The sequence below is a fragment of the Rhamphochromis sp. 'chilingali' genome (assembly GCF_963969265.1).
Source record: "Rhamphochromis sp. 'chilingali' genome assembly, chromosome: 7".
Classification (NCBI taxonomy): Eukaryota; Metazoa; Chordata; class Actinopteri; order Cichliformes; family Cichlidae; genus Rhamphochromis; species Rhamphochromis sp. 'chilingali'.
Window position 1 is genome coordinate 21,124,855 of NC_137934.1, and position 12,497 is coordinate 21,137,351.

Here is a 12,497-nt window from a genome sequence, read left to right on the forward strand (position 1 = left end):
ATGCAGTGGTTCATACATTTCTCTGAGTTATGTTTATGAGACAGAGCAGAGCTTCTTTGTATGGCATAAAGTCACCATTTACGGCTCTAAAAAACAAATGTGAAATATCAGGATATTTTTCTGCAAAATGACTCTCTGTTCTAAGTTTGTCCTGTTCGGTTGTGAAGGGATCAACTCCAAAAGTCGAATATTCTTTGAGTGCAGATCCCAAGTGCTGCCTGTAAAGGTCTGCTGCTTCAAGTGCATTTGGCAAGAGCTCTGGAGAAATTCTTCTTTTACACCCATGTTCTGCAAAGTGATTTGGTATGCCTTTTCCTGTAAAAAATAGAGGAGGTGTTTAAATGTTCATTATCAGGGTTGTAAGCAATCTGACTTTTTTTTTTTTTTTTTTTTACCTGGGATTCTATGAGCATTCCATGATTCTACCACACTTGCAAGACCAATGTTACACAGCTGACAGGTTAGATTGGACACACAGTATCGCACAAGGTTATCCTCCATATCTATCTCCTCCTGGTCCATCAGCTGGAGTAGGGCAGTTTTTAGTGGGTAGTTGACACGGTTGTTGATTTCAGGCCAAATCCTTTCAACTGTGTGGTTCTAAAAGAGTTAAAAGAAACATGTCTTAAATGTACGTAGTAGTACACGTAATAGTATAAGAATTTCAGCTGATGTTAATGGTACTTAAATCTTACTCTTGTGGATGAGGTCTGTAAATAAGGCAGTCTCTCCTGATTGAAGCGATGATGTGACAGCATCTCTTGCATGAACAGTGTTAAATAAAATTCCTTTCCATGGTCTACTCACACCTGGTCCCACATACCATAGGTGATCACTGCAGGTCTGGTACAGGAAAAATAAAGAACATTTATTAACTATTTTGCTTTAAGACCAGCAAAGGTGTTATTATTTTGAATGTATTCATTCATGTTTTTTTTGGGTAATATTTTAGTTGTAGTAGGACAACATATATTTCTTAAGTTTCTTTGCAATGTCACTGTCATGCTCAGACTTTAGATGTATGTCAGAACAATTGAAAGATATGTGGAAATCCAAGAACCTTGTTCCATTCATAAATGAACACTGATTAATTGCAATAAAGTAGTTAAATGATTCATGTGCAATTCCATTTTATTTATTTTTACATTAATAGAAAATGTTGATCAAAATGTTTGGTAAGTTCTTAATATATTATATTCAGGAACATAACCAGACCCATCTGTTGCATGTCTAATTTAAATTCAAATATTGTAAATTTGGGTGCAGCTCATGTCCAATATGACTAACATGTCCATCAAAACACTTAAGATGAAATAAATGGTTTGAGAGGTTGTATTACCTGAAAACATATTCATAGATGCTCAAGTTGTTTTTGATTGGCATTGTGGAATGACTCACAATCTTTTTACTGAATCCATCTACAGCTAAAACATGGGTGACTCCAAACATTACAAGTTTCTCGTTTTGGTCCAGGTGAACCTTGTGCCCCATGCATTCAGCATGGTACGGTGTGGGATTAAGATTCCGAGCTCCCTTACAAAAAAATCACAAAAATAAATGACAGCTGACTGGATAAAGGCAGATTTGATCATACGTTTGAGGAAGAGTCAAGTAACTGTTAAAGCAGGGCGTACATCTGTTAAACAGAATTAGGCCCTACCATTACATGATGTATATCACAAATATGACAAAGAACATTGGAATACAGTTCTAGTGGAAGATTAAATAACATAGGCTACCTGGCGTCTTGCTTCATGATAAGGTTGATGCACCTCTCTTAAAATTGACCCAATTCGTCCCTCTGCAGCATGTACCCCTTTTGTGGACAGATAGCCCTTCATCATTTTGCGGCCATATGTTGGGCCCACCTGTTTAAAATAAAAGATCATGCTACTACTAGAACAACAAATGTAAAGTAGCTTATTCTGAAAGCAAATGTGTAAAGCTAAAGTATTGTGCTAATTAACTGTACAAATACCAGTGAGAGACATCTTTAAAATAACTAACGTTACCCACCACCCGCAAGACGCTAAAACGCGCGGGCGCGCGCACACAGTCTAGACTAACCCCCTTACAACCCAGTTAAGACAACCATACACAGTCATAAGGTGAAGGAAGAAAGTACCTTACCTCATTTATAGCTTGTGTCACCTCAAGCTCCAACCGTGTGTCCGAGAGTCGACAGCTAGTGATTTGCTCAGCACAAAACTTTCTAACATTTCTCGCAGAAAATCCTCTCACTTCCCCGTGTTCATATGACAGACGCTCTGATATAATTTCCGATGACAGGCCTTGTTTTGCCATCTCCATGATCACGTCTGAGTATTTTTCCAACGTCATGATGTCCACACTACAGTGTTTGCCATAAGTTTGCGCATCACTTGTACAGGTTGTTGACCTACTAAAACTTCCGGTTCAGACAAAATAAATAAAGGGCCCTTTCTCGTTCTTTTTTCTTGGGTTTTTCGTTTCTGATGTGCGAAAGGACAAAATGAAAAAAACAATTGTTTTACGTTTTTCATTTTAGCTTTTTAAGTTGAGAATTAAATAAGTGTCTCATTTTCTTTTTTAAATTATACTTTCTGAAACGAAACTTCAAATACCGAAAAGTACACGGACCGATTACGAACCTCTCTCAAAACCACACTCATCTAGGACTGCATACAAAAACATGAGAGGCACATCAGAATACCACAGTCCAATTCACATTTCTTTCTTTTTTTTCTTTTTTTTTCTTTTTTTTTGATTTTTTGGAAAAAAAAAAATCACATTTATTTCACGACAGAAGTTTGCACTTAAAGCCAGTCCACGGGTAATGTCTCTTAAGTCCATCAAGTTCCAGAAATACCTTCTGGAATACCTCTAGAGCAGGAGTGGGCAATCTCAGTCCACGAGGGCCGGTGTCCCTGCAGGTTTTAGATGTGTCCTCGAACCAACACAGCTGATTTAAATGGCTAAATTAGCTCCTCAACATGTCCTGAAGTTCTCCAGAGGCCTGGTAACGAACTAATCATGTGATTCAGGTGTGTTGACCCAAGGTGAGATCTAAAACTTGCAGGGACACCGGCCCTCGTGGACTGAGATTGCCCACCCCTGCTCTAGAGTGTTCTTTACTTGTTTTGGGTAGCTCAGATTGAGAGCGTATATAAGCCCCATCATTAAGGCACACGCTCTGGGCACATCAAGGTTTTCCAGACTGCTGCACGTCTTGTGACTACAACCTTTACCAGCTCTTCTCGGAACTGTTCTTCATGATCCTGGCAAGTAGGTTAAATGGAAACATGTCAGTATTTTATGTGCCATTTAAAAATATAACACAAAAGAATGTGAGATTCACCTACCAGCTGTTCTTTGAAGAGATCCTCTTCTTTGTCTTTCAGATACACCATCAGGCAAACGGATAGCGACCTCTCTTCTTGTTTCCACCGAAAAAAAAAGCAAAACAAAACTTAAACTTACAGTTTATTAGGTGAAAAGTCAAAACTGTTACATTTATGGGACTTGTGTTGTGCCAAATATTGATTTTAAATATGTTTTTAAAAGAATTAAAAATGTAATCTTTGTAACTTCAATTTAAACTGTTACATACTGGCCTGCTTTAAATGCACCCTTTGCTAGCAGTAGGATAAGGTGAATAAAAGTAAATGTAACCTAAATTTAGGGACTATTTCAAACTTTTTGTTGAGTTGTGTTCTAAGGATTAAACTATAATTGTTATGTGTAAGATATGCGAAAAAGTACCTGTGGACAAGTCTTGTAATGATGTGATAAAGCAATAAAAGCTCCTATCCACCCTGTTGTAGGTCAGCCTATGCCACAGGCAGGCTCTGCTGTGTCCTTCGCATCCAGCTTTCCTAGCTATGACCAAAGAGGAATTTCCATCAAAGCTATCTTCAATCTAACTCCTAATTCGATGGCTCCGTAGCCACCTTTCTATCTCCCTTTATATAATGCAACTATTGTAGTAAGTGCTATGCATAAGATGGAATTGTACAGGGAATGATTTTGATCAGACGTGAAAGGGGAAAATGTCCGAGGAAGCTCCCGCACCTGCTGCCGCCCCGGCCAAGGCGGCCAAGAAGAAGACGACGGCTTCCAAGCCCAAGAAGGTCGGCCCCAGTGTGGGCGAGCTGATTGTGAAAACCGTGGCCGCTAGTGATGTGCGATACCACTGATTTCCTTTCCAATCCGATACCAAGTAATATTCAGGGTGGTATCGACAATACTGATCCGATACCGATACTTTGTACAAAAACTTATTTTATTTATTGTATCTAAACAATATGAAAATGTTTTTTGAAATGAAGACTTGAAAAGAATTTTAAAAATCAATTTATTAAATTGGAATTCAAAAATGAATTTACAAATACGGATTTTATTCTAAAATTCATTAATTAAGCACAGAATTTTTTATTTTGATGCACGTGGCTCTTGTGGTCCTCCATATCCTCTGGGGTTTTCACACAGCTGGATAAACGTCAAACAGAAAACTGATTAAACAGAAGTGTGAGACGGTCGAGAGTTTAAGGCAGCGCCCGGTTATATGTTAGATAGCAAGGAGCAGACGGCTGAGTTTCACTCCACTGAGGGAGCTCACGTCGTACTACCCGGCTTTGTTTAGACCGCGAAGGCTGGGTCCTCAGGTGGAAGCAGCCTCTGAATTTGGACACCCCCGCTGTTTCCGGGCCGGCCAATAATAACGGTGACATTTAACAAAACGGCGCTGCTGTGGAGAGAGTGAGCAGCTTCCGGTTCCTTGGCGTACACCTGGCTGAGGATCTTACGTGGTCAGTACACACAAACAAAACAGTGAAGAAGGCGCAGCAGCGCCTCTTCTTTCTCAGGAGACTGAAAAGATTCGGCATGAGCCCCCGCATCCTCAGGACCTTCTATCACTGTGCCATTGAGAGCATCCTCACTGGATGCATCACCACCTGGTATGGCAACAGCACCGCCTACAACTGCAAAGCTCTCCAGCGAGTAGTGCGGTGCTCTGAACGGATAATTGGAGGTGAGCTTCCCTCCCTCCAAGACATCTACAGGAAGCGGTGCCTGAGGAAAGCAGGGAGGATCATCAAGGACTCCAGTCACCCCAGCCATAAACTGTTCAGACTGCTTCCATCAGGAAGGAGGTTCTGCAGCATCCGGTCCCGTACCAGCAGACTGAGAGACAGCTTTTTCCATCAGGCCATCAGACTGCTGAACACGTCATAGACACCTCAGCTTCACTACTGGAACTTCAACATTATGCACTCCACACTGTATATAAATGCCACTTGTTTTGCACATATTCAACTCTGTATATTTTATATATTTTATTATTATTATTATTATTATTACTTTATTTTATTTTTTTACTATTTAATTTGTAAAAATGTGTACACACACACACACACACACACACACACACACACACACACACACACACACACACACACACACACACACGTAGGAAAATATTTAGTATACACATCCAGAAATGCATACACTATTATATATTGTACATATATTTATTAGTTTCAGGTTGGCCATTCTTGTATTTTGCTCGTTTGTGTTGTTGTGTTTGCACATCTCTGTTGCTTGTGGGGCTCGCACACAAGAATTTCACTCGCATGTGCTGTGCCAGTGTGCCTGCACATGTGATGTGACAATAAAAAGTGATTTGATTTGATTTGATTTGATTTGATTTGATTTGAAAGTCAAAGTCAAAGTCAACTTTATTTGTCAATTCTGCCACATGTACAGGACATACAGAGAATAGAAATTTCGTTACTCTCAAACCCTAGATGAAATAGCAAATGAACATTTAAATATAAGAGAGTGATTAAAAAATGCAAATAAAATAATTAAAAAGTAAAAATGTAAATAAATACAATACAAATTAACAAGAAAGCTATGCAATATACAATATACAATATTCAGGTAAGGGTAAATGACATTGAGTGTAAACCAGGCAGAGTAGTGCAAATAGGCTGTTCAGAGATGGAATGCAGGAAATTCTGTGAAAGAGATTTTAATTTAGAGATTAAAGACTGTTTTTACAGTAATGGTAGTTAAGGTGAAGACTTTAGAGCCAAAAGTAGGTGAATTTTCTTCAGCAAAGAGTGAAGAAGCTGGAAACTAAAAGGGTGAAATTGTACAAATTTCATTTTGAATTTAAAAACTTTTTTTTAACACAAACACAGAAAAGTCCACGTGAAAAGAATTATTTCTATGCATCAAAGCAATTTTGGCAGATAAGAAATTAAGAAATAAAACTGCCATTTTGGGTGATATTATGCTCGATTCCCTCCTGAAATGTTGGGATGGTGTTATTCAGACTAGTGGGCTGGAGAAAGCAGTTAAGCTATTGAGATGGATTTCTTATGACTGACTTTTTGGCCCAATATTTACGATAATAAGTTTAGTATATGGGTCTCAAAAGGTTTAACTACTTATTATTCTCTTACCCATGAGGGGGCATTCTTGAGCTTTGAGACATTAAGACAAAAATATGGACTAGGTCAAGACCATTTTTACAGGTATTTACAAGTCAGGCATTACTTTGATGAAAACATTAAAATTATAATAGAAAACAGTGAATTGGGCTTTGTGGAGCACTGTTGTTATCAAAAAATTAAAAATTAAAAACAAAACAAAAATTTTTCATGCTGCTTGAAAAATATTTCACTTTGAAATTCAAGAAGAAAAAAAACAGGACTGTATGAAAGAAAAAAAACAATGCATCGTACTTTGGCTAGTATGCCGGGGTGTTGTGCAGCTCCTCGTATTTTGGTGGCATCATGGAGACCACGATGGTGTGTCTGTTTGGGTAATACAGCTGGTGAATCATGATGGAGGACAGAATCATGCCAAGCAGCTGTCGGGGAACACAGGAAGCTGAGTTAAACATCTGCAGGTTGTGAAATGTTGATTCTGATTCTGTATTCATAATGAACTAATATTATAATGAACTTAGACTCAAACTGCTATGTATTTACGTACAAGATGATTTTTCACAAATTTAGATTTTAGTACTAGTTTACTTTTTGTTCCACTACAGATGCTGTAATTCTTCAACATTTGATGGAGAAGATGGAGAATTCAAACTTTGTAGAAAAAATATATTACATGTATACTATGACTTTCTCATTGTCACATAAATAATAGCAGGGACTAAATGCAGAGAATGCAGATGTGACATTTATGCTACCGAATCCTTGAATAATTGATAATACTCACAGCTAGAACAGCCAGAGTGAAGCTGACCACAAGCATGATGTTGTAATGAAACTGAATGTGGTCCATGATCGTGGGAAAGCAGGTCTGAAAATAGAAGGAAAAATAAAAACTGTCAAGTTCTGATATAAACTGAGGAATGATTTAAGCTTTTCAAAAGGGTGCTGGGTCGCTCACCTTAGTGTAGACGGACATTCTCTGCAGCATGAAAGTCTGGAAAATTTACAGAAATAAAGACGTTACAAACTGTGACACACCGTGACCAGTGAAGCAAGTGGGTGCATCGATACTCACGTTGTTTTCGACAGTCTGACACTTGCCCTCCTTCTCCTCCTCCTGGCTACATACACAGGAGTCGGGGATGTTCTCCCAGTCTTTGTAGCTGAACAGACCACAGCAGTGAAACTACAAACACCAGCAGGAGAAGAAAGAAAGAGGAGAGTTACTCATCTTCAGGAGGATCATCAGCTGGAAATAAACGTTAAAAAGTGTGTGAATTTTTTTTTTAGAAAAAAGTGATCAAATTACTTGTGGACAGTTTGCCTGCTCTTATTCTGAAAGCTCACTTGCTGCCAACTATCAACTGTATATAAATAATGGCACAGTGTATTATGTCATGTTTCAAAGGTCATCTGATGTTATTTTACATCATCACCAGTTTGCAAGTGCTAAATCTTTTATGCCCTGATTGAGTGCATCTTTTTTCCATGAATGTAACTTGTATTTAGCAACAACAAAAGAAAAACTCATTTTAAAAAGATTAAGAGATTGCAGCGAGCAAGTTAGAATAGCTCACCTTCTCCTGAATGACCTCAGCCATGTTCCTCACATCCTCTGAAGATTTGTCCAGAGGCACAAACCTCCTGAAAGTCTGCTCCACGATGCCTTTGAGCTGCAAAAATCAAATATTTTTATAGCATGTATTACATTTATATTTTAAAAATTAAAGCATTTTAATGGTTATGAAAGATAATATGGGTAAGGTAAAGTAATGAAAAAGTAATTGTATTTATATGTGTTGATTATTTTAAAAAAAAGCATGATTTAAAAAGTTTTTCCAGTTAAATCAAATAAATCTCTTCACATGACTTCGTCCAGCATCCTGCCTTTACCTGAGGATGAATGATGGCAGCAGGGATTCCAATTATGAGCATCACCAAGCATCCAATGACCATAAACACCAGGAACTGCAGAGGAAAATTCATTCATTTTCTTAAACACTTGCATTATCAAATCATGACTATTACATTTGTCACAGATGGTCTTCATTAAGAAATACAAACAGCCCATAATGGAATGAGACTAACAACCCATATGGAAAAGATATATATAAATCTTATAAAGTTTGTATCTGTCTTGTGTGAAACTTGTATGAAAAGCATACAAGAGTGAAAACAGATATAAGATCCCTAGAAAAATTATATAAATGAAACTTGTATGTTTTGGATACTTACTAAAACAATATATGAAAGTGGCTACTTTCATGGGTAAATCATATAAGCCTTATATGATTCATTATATGAAGTAGGCCACATCTTATGCAAGTCTTTTATAAGTTTTTTCCATTTCTTTTCAATGTGGGAAGATAAGAGAAAGCAAAACTAAACACAGCAAACAAGATGGGAGACCACCAAAATAAAACCGTTCTCTGCTGCCTGTTGGAGCGGGGGGCCTAGGAGGAGGAGTTGGCTGTCCGATTGGGGTCTGGAATGTGGGGCCTCCCTGCTGCTGCCGAGTCGGGTCGGTCTGCTTCTCTCCACCCCAGGGAAAAGGGAAACACTACCTGGGTCTGGGTGCAGTTTCCCCCTCCAGGGGCAAGGGTATCTAGACCTGGGGCTTAGAGTACGCTTGGGGAGTGTGATTGTGTGTACAATGTCTCTTTGTGTCTGTCTCCACGTTGGGTGAGTGATGAGTAATTGCATATGAGAGCATGAGGGTGGGAATGGATGTCTGTATCTGTGTGTGCCTGTATGTCTGTGTCTACATGTCAGGTTGGGTATCAGACGCCACCTCTCTAGGGACATCTCAGGCCCTCCAAGGTATGGAGGCCTATCTCCCCCACCACTTCCCCTGCCAGTGGCAGACGCCCTCAGACATCAGTGCATTGGTTGTTCTTTGTATCCGGGCATGGGTGTCCAGGTACACACCGGCTCACTCCTTGGTGGCTGCTTGTCGGGGCCTGGAGCCTGGGTCTCGCTCGGGCCACTTCGGGGGTGGGGTGCCCTCAGCCTCTCGACCTGGGGCTCAGTCACTCTGGCACAGCTGGCTGCTGGCGGAGCTCACGGGCATGTCACTGCAACCCCCCCTGGCTTCTGCTCCACGGCTGCTGAGTGGCCCTTCATCTGGGGCTCTCATCAGCTCTTTCTGGGACAGTGGCGCGGCTGCCCCTCTGTTGGTCTTCCTTGGTCTCTTGTGTTCTGAGGGCCTCTGGATGTCTGGAGTTTTGATCTCCTCCATACCTGCTTCATGCCCTGGAGGACGGGGCTGTGGCTCCCCACACCCTCTAGCAGATCATTACATGAAGGAACCTTTTAATACAAGCGCGTTCATGCTCACAGCTGTACACACGGGTGCTCACACACACAAACTACACCCTTTTTGGCTCCTACCTCAAAGCAGAGCACCATACTGTAATGCAAAGATAATAAAAATGAGAAAAACCCAAAACATCCCCAAAACTTAAAACCAATGACAGTCTGAACTCACCATGATCAGGGCCACTTTGCTCTCCTTGTGGGCTCCGTAGGCTCCCAGCAAGGCGATCATCATGGCGATGCAGCCCACCACGTAGAGGATGAAGAGTTGGGTGGAGCGACCCTCCAGCTGTGGACAAAAGTGTCACGAAAGGTTAGTGGGCTTTGTCTGTTTGTTCCCACATGTTACATTTATGTTTGAATGTGTCCTCACGTTATATCCTCGAACGTCCATGAAGAACTGATACCACAGAGCGAGGGCGATGGCTACTCCACCAGCAAGCTGAACAAACAGAAACAGTCTGGTTAGAGCTGCTGGATCCTTTAAACACAACCAGGATATGAAATGACTGCACAGCCACACACGTGGACGAGCACAACAACAAACTCTGAAAGTAAGAACAAACGTGTTGAGTTGATGTCGGTTTATTTTACTCTTCTAAGCTTCGGTTTCATTTAATTGTAAAAAAGGAGGCAAATGTGGTTGTTTTTGACTGCTGCGTCTGCCTGCTGACTGGTTGATGTCTTTAAGGAGATTCTGGATTAAAGTCTGCGATTATCATTTCCTAAATAATCTCTTTACTCACCATGAAGAATATGTTGAAGACAGTGAAGATGTGTTTGAGGCAGATGTTGATCTGAGCCATGTTTGCAGCTGGAAAAGTCCAAAGCCCAAAGTCCAGATGAGCTCCGACTGCAGCGAAGTGAAGTGAAGTGAGAGGAGAGCAGCTGAGTGAGCTGCTTTGAAGGGTTTCAGGGCTTTGCTGGGCGGGACGTCCGATATGTTAGAGGTGGAAACTTGTGTGGAATGCTTGTTTAACAAGGGGAGGTTCAAAGCAGGGTCTTCCTCCTTCCAGTAAATCCAGCGGAAATAGTTGTTGCTGTGAGCAGGGACGGAAGCTGTTCACAGACTGGCTGGAGTGGAGGAGAGGGCGGTGTTATGCCCCGTTTAAAACAATCCAGATGTGGAGACATGACTCATTTTACTTTTATGAGAATCTGTCGTCAGCAGGAGGAGAGATAACTTACCGAAAGTCAGTTTATTCCTCTACAGCTCAAAGTAATTTTTACTGCATCTGCACACAATGTACTCAGAGTTTTCTTTTAATAAATGAGATATGTTTATAAGGGTACTGCACTTAAGCACAAAGATTTGTATATAACTTTTTATGTTGTATCATATCTGCAGTGGTTTCAAATGTAAAGCAGTATGAGTACTGCACTCAAATACAGATTACATCGTCTTTAACTTCCCTCCTTATTACTTTTATAGTTGCATCTTATTAAATAATACTTTTTGTTTTATGAAGTAGGTTTTGTAGTTTTTTGTGTCTTTGTAGTTTTTTGTGCATATCACACTTGATTTTTTTTTTTATTGATTCCTAATCATTTTTCATTGTGGAATAATTCGACCCACAAAGACTTTGAGCGTCCACAGAGCACTTTTAGTCCTCCGAGTGTGAACGAGCTGTCAGACAGAGCAAAGCAATGCAAACACTACCCTGAGTCCCACGTCACTGTTTTGGAATCTGCAGCTGTGAAAAAAACAGAAACTTGTGAGATGAAAAAATGATCACTGAATGTAAAATTTGGAATTGATGCCTACAACATGTTGCAGCGGTTGATTTGATTTGTGTTGGATTTTGTAGTTTGTGCCATCATGCAGTTGTTTTTAAATCCTTTCTGTCTTCTCATTTTATTTCTAAAGTTGTAAAGTTTCATGTTACCCTTTTGCGACCCTTTCCTGTTCAGCAGTCAGCACTAGAGCAGGGCGAAATGACCAAAAATATTTATCACGATATACATTTGAAAATTTGTGATAACGATATAACTGACGATATAAGTGACACTAGACAAAATACTTTACAACTCCACAACTTTATTTGTGCAAAAAAAAAAATCAACGTATTTTCACTTAAACAAGCAGCTTTTTTTATGTGCATTAAAATTATATAAAAAGTTAACAGTGCAAATGCAAAATCCTTGCTGACAGTTTAACCAAAAGGAATTTCCAGTGGAAATTGGCTGACATATCCTCAGCATAACCATGTATAATATCCACAAAACTTAGAAAGAGGTTATACACACACAATACCGTAATATTATGTTGATGCACAGTACGTATCACTCCGCGAGGCTCCTGCCTACGATGTCCGTAATGCTCTGACAATCCATCAAGCGGTGCGGATTCGTCTTAGCAAAGTTGTACTAAAACATTTGACAAATTTTCGAGCGCCGTGTACATAAAATCGTTTCGAGGTCAGTAAACACAACCAGAATTCATACATAAAGCACACGGGATTATAAGGGGCACTGTCGATTTTCAGAAAAATCAAAGGATTGATTTTAAGTGCGCCGTATTTTCCAAAAAACAAGGTAATAACGACGGGCCGCTAGCATGTGCTACCAAAAATAGTGCTTTGTTGTGTATCTGACGGACGAAAGCTAAACCAGTTCCACACCACTGAAGTTGCAGGATTTTTACAAACCAATTCTGGTTCATCCGTTTCATTTAACGATCCGCTTTCGCCCTTCTCATTCTCCACCATGCTTTTTCCGCCATGTGCGTATGAAAACAAAGGTACG

General features: G+C 39.9%; 1 protein-coding gene and 1 pseudogene across 3 annotated transcripts; both read right to left on the reverse strand.

Annotated features, from left to right (window-relative positions):
- Positions 1–10: 10 nt before the first annotated feature.
- LOC308399339 lies at positions 11–2,618 on the reverse strand (annotated as a pseudogene). Its single transcript has 6 exons — positions 2,131–2,618; positions 1,740–1,868; positions 1,340–1,533; positions 696–843; positions 396–600; positions 11–315 (listed from the first exon to the last, which is right to left on the reverse strand). The product of its transcript is annotated as an uncharacterized misc_RNA (transcript).
- A 2,812-nt stretch (positions 2,619–5,430) lies between these two features.
- On the reverse strand, positions 5,431–10,935 carry LOC308399194 (tetraspanin-8-like). 2 transcript variants are annotated; one of them, XM_080886282.1, is made up of 10 exons: positions 10,499–10,935; positions 10,126–10,194; positions 9,925–10,041; positions 8,331–8,405; positions 8,015–8,110; positions 7,513–7,623; positions 7,396–7,431; positions 7,222–7,305; positions 6,732–6,859; positions 5,436–5,999 (listed from the first exon to the last, which is right to left on the reverse strand). In XM_080886282.1, exons 1-9 carry the CDS (start codon positions 10,556–10,558, stop codon positions 6,737–6,739), a joined length of 771 nt encoding a protein of 256 aa, XP_080742408.1. In that variant the 5' UTR covers positions 10,559–10,935; the 3' UTR covers positions 5,436–5,999; positions 6,732–6,736. The 2 variants fall into 2 exon arrangements, with proteins under 2 accessions (XP_080742407.1, XP_080742408.1); XM_080886281.1 differs by having other exon boundaries at positions 5,431–6,859; positions 10,499–10,934.
- Positions 10,936–12,497: the final 1,562 nt, after the last annotated feature.

Bases quoted from the DNA above. Each gene is read 5' to 3' on its own strand.
- LOC308399194 (XM_080886281.1), bottom strand. From the start codon at position 10,558: ATGGCTCAGATCAACATCTGCCTCAAACACATCTTCACTGTCTTCAAC. The intron at 7,624-8,014 runs GTGAGCTATTCT...TGGTGTTTGTAG, and splicing joins CTGAGGTCATTCAGGAGAAG to TTTCACTGCTGTGGTCTGTT. The intron at 7,306-7,395 runs GTGAGCGACCCA...TTCTATTTTCAG, and splicing joins GAATGTCCGTCTACACTAAG to ACCTGCTTTCCCACGATCAT.